This window comes from Pelophylax lessonae (assembly GCF_965119305.1).
Source record: "Pelophylax lessonae genome assembly, chromosome: 4".
Lineage (NCBI taxonomy): Eukaryota > Metazoa > Chordata > Amphibia > Anura > Ranidae > Pelophylax > Pelophylax lessonae.
This window is the reverse complement of record NC_138771.1, coordinates 668,416,375-668,432,579: the sequence shown is the minus strand read 5'-3', so window position 1 is coordinate 668,432,579 and position 16,205 is coordinate 668,416,375. Positions and strand designations below refer to the sequence as shown.

The 16,205-nt window shown below is 46.0% G+C and overlaps 1 protein-coding gene across 1 annotated transcript in view; it reads right to left on the bottom strand.

Moving 5' to 3' along the window:
- Window positions 1-346: 346 nt before the first annotated feature.
- The window catches only part of LOC309554235 (phospholipid scramblase 1-like), a 54,975-nt gene continuing 39,116 nt past the window's right edge, over window positions 347-16,205 (bottom strand). Inside the window, exons 4-6 of the mRNA XM_082255872.1 lie at window positions 12,845-13,006; window positions 10,787-10,915; window positions 347-554 (exon numbers count right to left, since the gene is read on the bottom strand). Of these exons, the coding sequence (XP_082111998.1) occupies window positions 498-554; window positions 10,787-10,915; window positions 12,845-13,006 (348 nt within the window). The 3' untranslated portion in view covers window positions 347-497. The remainder of the gene's footprint in view (window positions 555-10,786; window positions 10,916-12,844; window positions 13,007-16,205) is intronic.

The following is a 16,205-nucleotide window of genomic DNA, read 5'->3' as shown; positions in this document are numbered from 1 at the left end:
CCGATTTTCGTGCAGTCAGTACAGATTTCGACAGGGAAAAATCTAATGAGCAAGTCTGGGCATGCTCAGAGAAGAAAGAACACAAAGAAAGCAATCCAACACATGACATCACTTCTGAAGTAGAATTGTGTCGTGCAGGAAAATTCGTGTGCAGTCTAGGCACATTCCAACCAACAAAACACCACTCTGGACAAAAGACGGACGATCGGTGGGCCGATAATCGTTGCGTGTGTACTAGGCTTTAGTGTCTTACATCTGTGGTTATCACATGGTTAGCAAACTTATATTTTGACCCAAATATTATAGTATTTGAAGATCGGGGTGTATGTATCTAGAGTTCGCTATAGGACCATCATGTAATGTTTTAAAAGATGGCAGCTGATACCGGAGATAAAGGTTTTCCAACATCATATTGATTAGGGTTTCTTATTTTCTAGATATTCAGTATATGCATCTGTAGTCATGACCAGTTCGCATTATGAGACTTCAACATCTGCTTAGTCGTGGCTTGGACGAGTTGCGACATTTCTCCTTTTGGAATAAATCATTGAATCCTGCAGCAGAGAGAAGCACAATTCCATTCATTATATTGTATATTTGTATCATTAGAGTGTAACACTGAGAGACAAATATAATGATAATAGAGAATGAACTAGCTATGAACACTTTGTTAGTATCTCTGTGTGTGATGAATTCCCTTACTAAACTTTACAGCTGATGCGTGCTAATGTTGAAGGCAGTACACTTAGGAAGTACAGAAAAAAGAATGACTTTTTAAAGATGGAGCATAGGCACCCCCCCCCTTAAGATCCAAGATCTTGCACCACTGCCTGAGACTCTCAACTAGATAATAGAGGTCTCAGCTCAGCACCCCATTGTGGGATCTATGGAGAAGCTGTGTCTAGACTCTGACCCTCACAAAGTCGCTGGTTTCACTGGGGGTTAAGAAGGTTCCTGGGCTGCATTGGATGCAGATTTTCAGAAGATGACAAAATTGCCCCAGATACGGATTTTTTCTGGCACGCTGTAACCAATTGGTAATATATTCTGGCTAGAACTAGAATTGACTGAATTCAAGAAGATTTGATAATTTAATCTTCTACCGTCTGGAAAATTTAGTCCTGGGGTCTCATTTAAAGGGTAGAGATTCTGCCACAGATTGCCAGCTATGAGGAACTCCTAATAATCCACTTGAATATCTTGTCTTTATGTCAGGAAGGGCATGCCAGCAGGCAAGATGGATTTATGTGCGCAGTCGCAGACTAGCAGTCTTACACATCCACTTGTGCTCATCCGCGTGTGCAATCACCTGGTTGTACATGCACATCTGTCACTAGGGTTAGTGTTAGAGCTAGGGTTAGAGCTTAGGGCTAGGTTTAGGGTTGCCTTATTGCCGGTACAGACACAGGTGAGGGTTTGGACTCAGGAAAAGGGTCATTGACCCACCCCAAAGGTCAGGAGGTGTGGTATCAGAGGCACATCTGTCACTAGGAATAGAGCTAGGGTTAGGGTTAGAGCTAGGGTTAGAGCTTAGGGCTAGGGTTAGAGCTAGGGCTAGGGTTGGGGTTAGGGCTAGGGTTGCCTTATTGCCGGTACAGACACAGGTGAGGGCTTGGACTCAGGAAAAGGGTCATGGACCCACCCCAAAGGTCAGGAGGTGTGGTCTCAGAGGTCAAAGGTCACAGCTCCACCTAGTGTTGGACACAGCTGGCAGGGCTGGTGGCCGCTTCGCGCCCGCGTGCTCTACCTAGTTTTGGAAACAGGAGTAGGCGTGGACACCATAGGTGGCGCTTACACATCCACTTACGCCCATCCGCGTGTGCAATCACATGCTTGTATACGCACATCTGTCACTAATGTTGGAGCCAGTTAGGCTATTTAAATGGAGCCAGTGCTCAGGTTCAGTGCTGTCTCATCTACAGTGTTTCCTGAGTGATCTGTGACCCATTACCTACATCGGAGACCAGTTCCTGACTCGACTTGTCCTGACAATCCTTTGAACTTTGGCAGCACTGACTTTGGCTGGCTTCTTGACCTCTGCTCCTGTTGCCACTGTACTGCTGATCTGATACAACCTCGGCCTGCATCCTGACCACACTGTTGTCTATGTACTTGTATCTAATCAGATTACCAGTCTCTGACCTGGCTTGTCCGACTTTGCTGTGCCTCTACCCACTGCATAGCAATCAGTTTTAAGCACCTACTTGCTATCAGGCAGTACCTACTCATCACCTGTTTGCTGGCCAGCCAGCACAAGCTCATCACCTGCCTACTACAAGCCATTCTGCTGTGGTATACTATTAGCTTCCTTCTGACCCGGCTTGACTACTCTGCTCAGCATTGCTGTTAGTAAGATCAACAGGCACACATGTACCTCTGCACTCTTGTGCCACCTGCCCACTCTATCAGGGCCCTGAACCAGAGGTGTAAGAAAGACCTTCCTCATCACATCAGGTTCCTCTACCATGTACATGACACTTTATTTTGAAGTGTAGATCCCTACTCATGGAGCTCCGATCCAGCCTTGGTTAGTAGGCACTTGTCTACCATATAATAATAGACTTAGAATGTGTGACATATTATAAATGTAAGCTATTTTAATGGCAAGAACACACATTAATTTTAGATTCTGCAACTGTCTGTTGGCCATTCACTTTGTGACCTCCATTCAGTAAGGGTCAGCAGGGAGACCCATGTTCTGGAAGGGAGTAAAGATGGGGAGTAGGGATGATCAAACTTTTCAAAAGTTCGGTTCGACCAGAACACCCGAACTTCCCGAAAGTTCGGCCCGGATTTCAGAACCCCATTGAAATCAATGGGACCCGAACTTCGGTAATCAAAAAACACAATTTTGAAGCCCTAAAACCCAATAAATGCCCCTAAAAAGTGCCTAGGGTTCTGGGTCATGCCCCAGGGACTATTAATCACACAAAAAAAGTTCTTAAAAATTGTCATTTTTGATAGAGAGCCAATTATTGAAAAAATTATTGAAAAAAAAAAATTTAGTGTCTGGGGGGTTTAAAAAGTGTACCTGTGAAGTTTCAGCTCTGTAGCATGTCCAGAACCAGAAAAAAAAAAGTTTGTTTGTATTAGAATTAATACAGAACAGGTTAGTAGTTTCGCTACTTTTACACCCGGCTTTTTGTTGCAGGCGTTTAATTGGACTTTTTTGAGGACATGTTTGGAGTCAGGCATGACATCAGAACTTCTGTGTAGGGGTATATACACACACACACATGTATGTATATATACACATACACATATATAGGTGTGAAAGTAGCAGAAACCTATGCTTGCGCTAATTAAATAATTAACAGGCATATGGCTTCTCTGCTATAACACCTATATGTGTGTATGTGTATAAATACATATAAGAGTGTGTGTATATATACCCCTATACAGAATTTCAGATGTTTTGCCTGCCTCCAAAGACCCCCAAAAAATGTCCAAAAAAACGCCTGCGCCAAAAAAAAAAACGCCCAGGTGTGTTGTTGCAGGCGTTTTTTTGGGCGTTTTTTGGGGGTCTTTGGAGGCAGGCATAACATCTGAACTTCTGTATAGGGGTATATATATATATATATACACACACACTTATATGTATTTATACACATACACATATATAAGTGTTATAGCAGAGAAGCCATATGGGTGTTAATTATTTCATTAGCGCAAGCATAGGTTTCTGCTACTTTCACACCTATATACGTGTATGTGTATATATACATACATGTGTGTGTGTGTCCAAAGACACCCAAAAAAATGCCCAAAAAAACGCCAGCTACAAAAATGCCCAGGTGTGTTTTTGCAGCAGGCGTTTTTTTTTGGGCATTTTCTGGGGGTCTTTGGAGTCAGGCAAAACATCTGAACTTCTGTATAGGGGTATATATACACACACACTTATATGTATGCAGGGCCGGCCTTTGGGGTGTGCGAGCTGTGCGGCCGCACAGGGCGCCGTGGGCAACAGGGGCGCCGTGTGGCCATCACAGCTCGCAAATGATGAGGCCGCACAGCGGGAGGTAAGCGGCGACCGCGGCCTGGAGAGGGTTAACACAAGCCGCGGTCGCCACTTACCTCCCGCTGTGCCTGACCTGTGTCTCCGAGTCCGGACTGTCTGCGCAGGGCTGAGCTGTGTATCTCACACACAGCTCAGCTTCAGAAACGCGATAGGAGAGAGAGAGAGAGAGGGAGATCGTCCTCCTCCCACCTCCCCTCTCCTCCTGGGTCTGCCCCGCCCACACACAATCCGGGGATGTGTGGGTGGGAATTTTAACACAGAAGAAAAGCTGCAGAGTGCAGAAGGCATGAGCCTTCATCCCAGGGTAAGTAAGCTTACCCTCTCTCCTGCCCAAGTATGTAATAACTGTAAGGGGGGCTCTGAAGTAAGGGGGTCTGTGGGGGGCTCTGATGTAAGGGGAGTCTGGGGGGCTCTGAAGTAAGGGGGGTCTGTGGGGGGCTCTGATGTAAGGGGAGTCTGTAAGGGGGTCTTTGATGTAAGGGGAGTCTGGGGGGCTCTGATGTAAGGGGAGTCTGGGGGGCTCTGAAGTAAGGGGGTCTGTGGGGGGCTCTGATGTAAGGGGAGTCTGTAAGGGGGTCTTTGATGTAAGGGGAGTCTGGGGGGCTCTGATGTAAGGGGAGTCTGGGGGGCTCTGAAGGGGGGTCTGTGGGGGGCTCTGATGTAAGGGGAGTCTGTAAGGGGGTCTTTGATGTAAGGGGAGTCTGTAAGGGGGTCTTTGATGTAAGGGGAGTCTGGGGGGCTCTGATGTAAGGGGAGTCTGGGGGGCTCTGATGTAAGGGGAGTCTGTGAGGGGGGCTCTGATGTAAGAGGAGTCTGGGGGGCTCTGATGTAAGGGGAGTCTGGGGGACTCTGATGTAAGGGGGGCTCTGATGTAAGGGGGGTCTGGGGAGGCTCTGATGTAAGGGGGGTCTGTGGGGGTCTCTGATGTAAGGGGGGTCTCTGATGTAAGGGGGGTCTGGGGGGCTCTGATGTAAGGGGGGTCTGTGGGGGTCTCTGATGTAAGGGGGGTCTGGGGGGCTCTGATGTAAGGGGGGTCTGTGGGGGTCTCTGATGTAAGGGGGGTGTGGGGGGTCTCTGATGTAAGGGGGGTGTCTGGGGGGCTCTGATTTAAGGGGGGTCTGGGGGGTCTCTGATGTAAGGTAGGTCTGTGGGGCGGGGGGTTTTTGATGTAAGGGGGATCTGTGGGGGGGTCTCTGATGTAAGGTAGGTCTGTGGGGCGGGGGGGTTTTTGATGTAAGGGGGATCTGTGGGGGGGGTCTCTGATGTAAGGTAGGTCTGTGGGGCGGGGGGTTTTTGATGTAAGGGGGATCTGTGGGGGGGTCTCTGATGTAAGTGGGGCTCTGAGGGTCTCTGATGTAAGGAGAGTCTGTGGGGGGGTCTCTGATGTAAGGAGTCAATTAGCAGCAATTACACTCTTAAATTGTTTTTCAATAGATACAGCCATGTTTAGGGGGGGCGAGAGGTGAGGATAGGGGGGGGCGCCACAGGATTAGCTCGCACAGGGCGCCTGAACACCTAAGGCCGGCCCTGTATGTATGTATACACATACACACATATAGGTGTTATCGCAGAGAAGCCATAGGTTTCTGCTATTTTCACACCTATATATGTGTATGTGTATATATACATACATGTGTGTGTGTGTGTATATATATCCCTACACAGAAGTTCAGATGTCATGCCTGACTCCAAACATGTCCTCAAAAAAGCCCTATAAATGCCTGCAGCAAAAAGCAGGGTGACAGGGGCAAAGCCACTATCCGGTTCTATAAGTGTTCTAAGAGAAACAATCTTTTCTCTATAGCGGTCACCCTGACATGGAAGGGTTTTGTCACCCTGCCATAGCAGTCAGAATCAGTTAACCCTACACTACACTATGGTCCCCTTACACTTAACACTTTCCCTACAGAAACTAGATTATTAAATCTAACTATAGTGGAAAATAGTACCCTAACTACACTAGATATCCCTTTCCTCACACTAATAATTTCTAAATGACACTTTGAAGCAGAAGTAACAGAACTGCTTCCACTCTCTTCCACAGCCCTGTATTAAAATGGTAGAGATTTGGCGGGGCTATCTTATATACTGGGGGGGCATATTCACTAATGATTGGCCTCTGTACCCCCTAGTCACTCCAATCACATTCCTAGCATTCTCCTGCCCCCTCAATTGGCTTTTACTGATGGTTCTGGTCCAATCACAGGCTTTTAAAGCCCAGTTCCTGTCCCAGGGCATTTTGGTCGGTTCTGGTTGCCGAATTCTGAACTTTTTCAGCAAAAAGTTTGGAATTCGGCCGAACCTTGAACAGTCAATGTTCGGGTCGAACCGATGGTCGACCCGAACCGTTCGATCATCCCTAATGGGGAGGAGGCCTGTGTTCTGTAAGAGAAATGTAGCAGGATTTCCAGGCATTGGTGCCTGATGTGGGTCTGCCATTGTTACTGGTGACACTTTCAGCCCATTTAAGCTGAATACCCAAGTGTGAGATTTGAGACAATGACCATTCCGGCATCTGTGGTTTGTTTTGTTTATTTGATAATGGGGATGGGAGAAGGGAATGAGTGGGATACTCCACTGGCTCAACTAGGTATAACTGGGACACTTTGCAGAAAAATGCCTGTTAGCGCTGTCTTGACGCCAGCTAGATGGCGCTTGAAAAATACTGTCTTGCTGAACTGTGCTAGAACTTGACTTTTAACACTCTGGTTAACTCAAAAGATCCTGGACTGTAGTGAGACTTGACTCTTGACACTCTGATTAGCTCAAAAGTCCTGTGAACAGCTCCCTCCTGCCCTTCACTGACCGAGGTAGCTCCTTGTAACTGCTTGTGCTGCTGCAACTCTCAACACTGTACACTGCATGCTGTACACTTTAACTCTTCAGGGCCCAACTGCTGGCGCCCCCTTTACACTTCAGGGTCCTCTCACTAGGCACCCCCTCTGACACTTCAAGGTCCTCTCACTAGGCACCCCCTCTGACACTTCAGGGTCAACACTGGAACCCCCTTTACAGCTTGCTAGCTCCTGGATCTCTTGGACCTTCACCGGAGTGGTCCCCTCTCAGCTAGGCAGACCCCCAAGGGTAGTTACAGTACTCACGTACTGGGAATGCTTTCCTGAAACTCGCTGGTCCTCGGCACACCGGATCCTCTCTGCAGCTCAGCTTAGCTCTCCGTCCCCTCAGGCAAGCCACCTGGGACACCCGATTCCTCTGTCAGTAGGAGAGACAGCCACACTCTCCCTCCTGGGACTCTGCTTCTCACCAAAGACGCTGCATCATGCGCTCCGCTCAAACTTATACCCACTCCCAGAATCCTGTGCGGCAGAATCTGCCTTTCTGGGGTAGATACAGGCCTGAATATGCCATTGATTGGGTTTCCTCCCCTGCCCAATGAGAGCCCTTCTCATGGAGCCAGTGGGGAGACTCCCAAGTCTCAATGGCCACACCTGGGAGACATGACAGCCCAGCTGAAAATCATGGCCCTTCTGTTAGGCAGTCAAGGCCCACTATACTTTGCCTAGCACCTACCTTGTAGGGTGCTACAGAAAGATGGAGGGAATGGGACCTTTTTCCAGAAGGGAGAATGTAGGAGGCATTGGACCCATCTTGGACTGGAGTGTGTGAGAGCTAGAGACTCATGTTCTGTAAGGGAGTTCAGACGGGCAAGAGACCTGTGTTCTGTAAGAGGAAGATGGAGGGAATGGGACCTTCTTTTTTAGAAGGGAGACTGTAAAAGGGCATGGAACCCACCATGGACTGGGCTGTGTGAGAGAAGGAGATGTATGTTCTGGAAGTTAGGGCAGATGGCAGTAAACCCGTGTCTGGACGGGAGAGTGGAAGGGCCTCATTTTCTGGATGGGAGCACGAGAGAGCATAAGACATGTATTTTTACATGGTAGGGAAGATTAGCAGGTAACCAATGTTCTGGAAGAGACAGTGGGAGGGTAGCAGAACCATTTTATGGATGAAGGTGTAGGATGGCAGAAGACCCATGTTATGGAGGGTAGGTTGAATGTGCAGAAGAACTCTGTCCTGGAAGATAGGGTGAATGGGTTGGAGAACCATGCCCTGGAACACAGTTGGATGGGCAGGAGATCCGTCTTATAAAATAAACAATGGGAGGGCAAGGGAACCATCATTCAGAAGGGAGAGTGAGAGGGCAGAAGATCTATTTTCTCAATGGCACATCGTGAGGACAAGGGTCCAGTGTTCTGGAGGGTGAAGTGAATGCGCTAAAGAACCATGTTATTGAATGTAGGGTAGATGGGCAGGGGACCCATATCCTGGAAGGACAATGGGAGCAAAGTAGATCCTTGTTCGGGAAGGTAGGGAAAATGGGAAGGAGATCCAGATCTGGAAGGAACAGTGGGAGGACAAGTGGACCATGCGTAGGAGGGGACAGTGAGAGGGCCAGAGACCCATGTTCAGGAAGTGATGTTTGGAGAGCAGGAAACGGTGTTCACCAAGGTTCAGTGGAAGAGCAGGGGAACAATGTTTAAAAAGGGACCTGTGTTAAGAAAGGGAATGTGAATGAACTCTCTACAGGTCATTGGTTATATTTGTTGTTAATTTTGTGACTGTAAAAGTACAGCACTGCCTTAGTGTCCACAACAACCCAGCTGAACCTTTTGGCTATATTAGTGTGTGAGATATAGTAAAGTAAATTTACCTTCAAATATCCAGCATGAATAGAGAAAAAAAAAAAAGTAATTGTCTATTAAACATTACTTAACCAAAGTTTTAGTTCTCCTTAAGGTATATCAAGGAGCAAATAATCAATCCAGCAGCCTATGATCGCCTTTTTCAACACCATTTCCCAAATTTATTAAACAAATATGTCACGTCAGCTACATTTACCTGACTTATTGTACAATGATGTATAAGTATGTTCCCGAAAGGAGCTTCACTGCATCCATGATCATTTTAACATACATTGTATGCAATACAAAGAAGGACAGAGGAATAAATGCTCATACACATATACTGGTATTTGCCCCATGCACCTAATGCAGCAAATGGAACAGTGATGTAAGGAGTAGGGATGATGGAACTTTTGAAAGGTTTGGTTCGACCAGAACACCTGAACTTCCCAAAAGTTCGGCGGGGATTTCAGAACCCCATTAAAATCAATGGGACCCGAACTTCGGTAATAAAAAAAAACACAATTTTGAAGCCCTAAAACCCAATAAATGCCCCTAAAAAGTGCCTAGGGTTCTGGGTCATGCCCCAGGGACTATTAATCACACACAAAAAAGTTCTTAAAAATTGTCATTTTTGATAGAGAGCCAGTTATTGAAAAAATTATTGAAAAAAAAAATGAGATTTCTTTGGATTTAGTGTCTAGGGTTCTAAAAAGTGTACCTGTGAAGTTTCAGCTCTGTAGCATGTCCAGAACCAGAAAAAAAAGGTTGTTTGTATTAGAATTGCAGTGGAGCAGGATGGTGGCTTCGCTATTTTCACACCCGGCTTTTTGTTGCAGGCGTTTATAGGGCTTTTTTGTGGACGTGTTTGGATGCAGGCATAACATCAGAACTTCTGTGTAGGGGTATATATACACACACACATGTATATATACACATACACATATATAGGTGTGAAAGTAGCAGAACCCTATGCCAGCGCTAATGAAATAATTAACAGGCATAGGACTTCGCTCCTATCACACCTATATGTGTGTATGTGTATATATACATATAAGTGTGTGTGTATATATACCCCTATACAGAAGTTCTGATGTTATGCCTGCCTCCAAAGACGCCCAAAAAATGCCCAAAAAAACCTTGCAACAACACACCTGGGCGTTTTTGTAGCAGGCGTTTTTTTTGGGCATTTTTTGGGCGTCTTTGGAGGCAGGCATAACATCAGAACTTCTGTATAGGGGTATATATACACACACACACTTATATGTATTTATACACATACACAAATATAGGTGTGATAGGAGCGAAGTCCTATGCCAGCTAATTATTTCATTAGTGCTGGCATAGGGTTCTGCTACTTTCACACCTATATATGTGTATGTGTATATATACATACATGTGTGTGTGTGTGTATATAACCCTACACAGAAGTTCAGATGTCATGCCTGCCTCCAAAGACGCCCACAAAAAAGCCCAATAAACGCCTGCTACAAAAACGGCCAGGTGTGAAAGTAGCGAAGCCACTATCCTGCTCTATTGCAATTCTAATAGAAACAATCTTTTTTCTATGGCGGTCACCCTGACATGGAAGGGTTTGGTCACCCTGCCATAGCAGTCAGAGTCAGTTCACCCTAAACTACACTACAGTCACCCTGACACTTAACACTTTCCCTACAGAAACTAGATTATTGAATCTAACTATAGTGGAAAATAGTACCCTAACTACACTAGATATCCCTTTCCTCACACTAATAATTGCTAAATGACACTTTGAAGCAGGAGTAACAGAACTGCTTCCACTCTCTTCCACGTCCCTGTAATACAGTGCTAGAAATTTGGCGGGGCTATCTTATATACTGGGGGGCGTATTCACTACTGATTGGCTTCTGGACCCCCTAGTCACTCCAATCACATTCCTAGCATCCTCCTGCCCCCTCAATTGGCTTTTACTGATGGTTCTGGTCCAATCATGGGTTTTTAAAGCCCAGTTCCTGTCCCATTGCATTTTGGTCGGTTCTGGTTGCCGAATTCCGAACTTTTTCAGCAAAAAGTTCGAAATTCGGCCGAATTTCGAAAGTCAGTGTTCGATCATCCCTAGTAAGGAGAAGAATAGAGTTGTCCTTACCAGAAAGAAGCAGGAGGCCAGTATCACAGCCTTCATCGTCACCTCCATGTCCATCGGAAATGTGATTGTATACTGGTTCCCCTCACCTTTTATCATCCCCACCACATGCTGCTCATCCCGAGATTTCACCTTACAGAGATAAGAGTCACAGAGGTGTCAAAGACAGAAGCCCCAGGAGATAAAGAAAAAATACAGATAATATAACCCATGAGAACAACCACCATCTAAATAGTGGACAAATTGTAGGAAACAATAGCTGTTACTCTTTATCTATAAACTCCAATGTTTTTGCAATGCCTAGAGTTGACTAAATACAATAAGGAAGGAGATGGCAGTGGATGTAGGTGATGACACTTGGGCAAACTAGATACAATAGGGAAGGAAATAGCAGTGGATGGAGGTGATGACAGTTGGTTAAACTAGATACAATAGGGAAGGAAGATGACAGTGGATAAATGTGATGACAGTAGGGTACACTAGATACAATAGGGAAGGAGATGGCAGTGGATGGAGGTGATGACATTTGGGTTGGGTACAATAGATACAATAAGGATGGAGATGGCAGTGGATAAAGCTGATGACAGTTGGGTACACTAGATAGTACATTTGTAAAGGAGATGGCAGTGAATGGAGGTGATGACAGTTGGGTACACCAGATACAAAAGCGAAGGGAGGTGGCAGTGGATGGAGGTGATGACAGTTGGGTAAACTAGATACAATAGGGAAGGGAGATAGCAGTGGATGAAAGTGATGACAGTAGGGTACACCAGATACAGTAGCAAAAGGTGGCAGTGGACAGAGATGATGACAGTTGGGTAAACTACTGTAGATACAATAGGGAAGGAGATAGCAGTGGATGGAGGTGGTGAAAGTTGGGTACACTAGATACAATAGGAAAGGGAGATGGCAATGGATGGAGGTGATGACAGTTGGGTACAACAGATACAATAAGGAAGGAGATGGCAGTGAATAGAAGTGATGACAGTTTGGTACCCTAGATACAGAAAGGAAGGAGATGACAGTGGATGGAGGTGATGACAGTTGGGTACACTAGATACAATAGGGAAGAAGATGGCAGTGAACGGAGTTGATGACAGTTGGGTACACTAGATACATTTGGGAAGGAGATGGCAGTGAACGGAGTTGATGACAGTTGGGTACACTAGATACAATAGGGAAGAAGATGGCAGTGAACGGAGTTGATGACAGTTGGGTACACTAGATACATTTGGGAAGGAGATGGCAGTGAACGGAGTTGATGACAGTTGGGTACAATAGATACAATAGGGAAGGAAGATGGCAGTGGATGAAAGTGATGACAGTTGGGTATACGAGATACAGTAGGCTAGGGAGATGGCAGTGGATGGAGGTGATGAAAGTTGGGTACACCAGTTACAATAGGGAAGGGAAGTGGCAGTGGATGGAGGTGATGACAGTTGGGTAAACTAGATACAATAGGAAAGGGAGATGGCAGTGAATGGAGGTGATGACAGTCTGGTACACTAGATACAATAGGGAAGGAGATGGCAGTGGATGGAGGTGATGACAGTTGGGTACACTAGATACAATAGGGAAGGAGATGGGAGTGGATGAGGGAGATGACAGTCTGGTACACTAGATACAATAGGGAAGGAGATGGCAGTGAATGGAGGTGATGACATTTGGGTACACTAGATATGATAGGAAGCAGATGGCAGTGGATGGAGGTGATGACAGTTGGGTATACTAGATTTCAAAGTTCTAAATGTTGGAAATGATTAGCCTAGTCAAGGATAACTCCTAGTAAGGGGTTGATAGAATGATAGAATGATTGAACAATTAACGATTGATGGAATGATTTAACAATTAACAGTTAAAGAGATTTCCGGGGGTGATTTAAAAATGGAAGTCTCTTATTTTTGTTTCGGTTATAGGTGAGGTAACAGTTTCCTCCAGCCATGAACACAAAAGACCAACACCCTAACCCTAACAATTTAAAAAAGACTGGAGGCACCAAGCTTACCCTCATTATCATTGGTCTCATATTATATGCTTGTTAGAGTTTTCTTTATTAAATACCTCAAAAGTTACGTTCCCGAAGATGCTGGTCTGGAAGCTGGGGCCCAGGATAAGCAAAACAACCTCATTTGATGGGTTCATGATAGACATGTGGGTGACAAAGGCGCTCAAGTGCAAAGTGACCAATCCAACGAGCCCATATGATGGGACAATCACCTCCATCTAGAACACAAGTATTAGAACGTGAGCAACTGCAACTGACTGCTTTCTCTGGAAAAGAATGGTCTTTGTCTTGATTATACCTTTTACAATCTAGAAGTTAGTGACATGTTTAAATCCTTTGCTGGGGTGCTTTGTTTATATTGTGAGTATCATGGGTGGCAGTGTCTGGGTGCCCCTGTGTTAGGGGCTTCTAGATTCTGATAAGCCCTCCACCTGCAGATCCTCACAACCACCAGGCAAGGGTTGTGGGGAAGAAATCCTTGAAACCCCCCTGCTCCATGTTGAGGGCACGTAGCCTGTTCTGGTTCAGGAGGACAGGAAAAATGCTGATCCTTCTTTTTCACGGCTGTCAAGCTGCATGCACAGATAAGAAGGGTCTGGTATGAATTTTTGGGAGGGACCTCAAGATTGTTTTCTCCTTGATTTTCGAGTAGGATTCCACGGCGAACGCGAATTTCCGCAAATGTTCGCAAATGGGCGAAAACGCCATAGACTTCAACAGGCAGGCGAATTTTAAAACCCACAGGGACTCTTCCTGGCCACAATAGTGATGGAAAAGTTGTTTCAAGGGGACTAACGCCTGGACTGTGGCATGCCGGAGGGGGATCCATGGCAAAACTCCCATGAAAAATTACGTAGTTGACGCAGAGTCGGGTTTTAATCCATAAAGGGCATAAATCACCTAACATTCCTAAATTGTTTGGAATAACGTGCTTTAAAACATCCAGTGTGTGTATACGATCAGGTATGATGTTGTATCAATCAGGTAGTGTAAGGGTTACGCCCGCTTCACAGTGACAGACCAAACTCTGACAGACCAAACTCCCCGTTTAACGCACCGCAAACAACGGCAAACAGTCCATTTGCACAAGGTTGGATACCAAGCTAGCCATGTCCCATTCCTTGTCCTCACTGACATCATTGAAGGTCTCTTCCTCCACCCAGCCACGTACAACACCAAGGGTCCCTGAAAGGTGACAAAAAGCCCCCTGGGACGCCTTCTGTGCTTTGTCTTCCACCTCTTCAAAGCCACCTTCCTCCTCTGACTCCTCTTCTTCAGACTCCTCTCTCTGCGTTGCCGCAGGTCCAGCAATCGACGATGACAAGGCTGCTTCTGGTGGTGATGGGGACCACAACTCTTCCTCTTCATGCTCATCTACGGCCTGATCCAGTACTCTTGGTAGGGCACGCTCCAGAAAAAACGCATATGGGATGAGGTAGATGATGTTGCCTTGGGTTTGACTGACCAGGTTTGTCACCTCCGCAAAAGGACGCATGAGCCTACAGCCATTGTGCATGAGTGTTCAGTAAAAACACTCATGTTTTTACGCGGCCAAAAAATACCCAGCTCCGCAGAGGCTGTCCTCTTTTTTTTAAATTAAAAAAATCTGTTCTTATCAGTTTAATCCCTGTTACGTCCCCTATCAGGGGCCGGTGTATGGAATAGATTTTAGGAACCGGGAGATGGAAAAAAATGTTTGGTCGGTCCTCTTACTTCCAATTTGGGGCACTACGCGTGCGCCGTGCAATGTACTGTGCCAACCTATATGAGTGGTGTGTTAAGTAGTACTATTCTTATCAGTTTAATCCCTGTTACGTCCCCTATCAGGGGCCGGTGTATGGAATATATTTTAGTAACCGGGAGATGGAAAAAGATGGTTGGTCGGTCTTCTTACTTCCAATTTGGAGCACTGCGCGTGCGCCGTGCAATGTACTGTCCCACCCTATATGACCAGAGACTCCCTTCCCTATTGTGATCTATGTAGAAACCTTAGGGTATCCTGTGCTCCCCTCTTCCTGTACTCCATGCACATGTAAAATTTCCTCACCCACGTGCCTCTTCCTCTGACTTCTCTCCCAAGATCGATATCACAACTATCAATCCGATCCTGCATGCCAAAGTGCCGGCTGTAGTCCTGGACTCTAAACTCTCCTTTTAGTTCCACATCCAATCACTTTCCAAAGCTTGTTGCCTCAACCTCCACAACATCTCCAAGATACATCCCTTCATAACCAACACCACCACAAAGCTTCTAATCCACCCCCTGGTCATCTCTCGCCTTGACTACTGCAACTCCGTTTCTCTTTGGCTTACCTTTACATAGGCTATCCCCCCTTCAGTCCATCATAAATGCTGCCGAAAGACTTATCAACCTAACCAACCTCTCTGTGTCTGCTACTCCTCTCTGCCAATCCCTCCACTGGCTGCCACTCACCCAACAAATTCAATTCAAAATACTAACAACAACTTACAAAGCCATCCAAAACTCTGCCCCCCCCAGCTACATCACTTAGTCCAGTCCCAAAATACCAACCTAATCATTCTCTTCATTCTTTCCAAGACCTCCTGCTCTCTCTAGCTCCCTTGTCATCACCTCCCATGCTCGCCTCCAGGACTTCCCCCGAGCCTCTCCCATCCTCTGGAACTCCCTACCCCAATCAGTCTGATGATCTCCTACTCTGTCCACCTTTAGGCGATTCCTGAAAACTCTTCCGGCCTCAACCTAACAACTGTACTTTTATTTTCTCCATCCCCCACAGTTATGACCTTTTCATATCATATTTCGTATCATTTGACCCTCCCTCTTAGATTGTAAGCTCTAAGGAGCAGGGCCTTCTTATTCCTCCTGTATTGAATTGTATCCTAACTGTACTGTCTGCCCTCATGTTGTAAAGCGCTGTGCAAACTGTTGGCGCTATATAAATCCTGTATAATAATAATATTAATAATGTGCAATTCCAACTGAAAGAGGTTGTAAACCTCCAAAAAAAAACAAAATTAAAAAACAAAAACCTGAAAGACAAAGGTATAATGTGTGGGGTGCATCACATACTAGTTCATTATGAAATACTTTCTTTACAATGAAGCCCCCGCAGGGCTGCCTGCTTACCGGTGATACTGCCGACATGTTCACCCGTCTTCCGTCTGGGTTTGCATCCTCTGGCCCTCTGATTGGCCAGAGCCACGATGACGTCACTCCCGCGCATGTACGTGGGAGCCGCCGTTCACGGCACAGGGCTCTGAAGGAATGGCACGGGTGGCCGTTCCTTCAGAGCGCATGCGCCAGTGATGTCACTGGCTGCATACAAAATAAATATCTCCGAAAACGGTGCAAGTTTCAGAGATCTTTACAGTACCTATAGGTAAGCCTTATCATAGGATCATCTATAGGTAAGCCTTATCATAGGATCATCTATA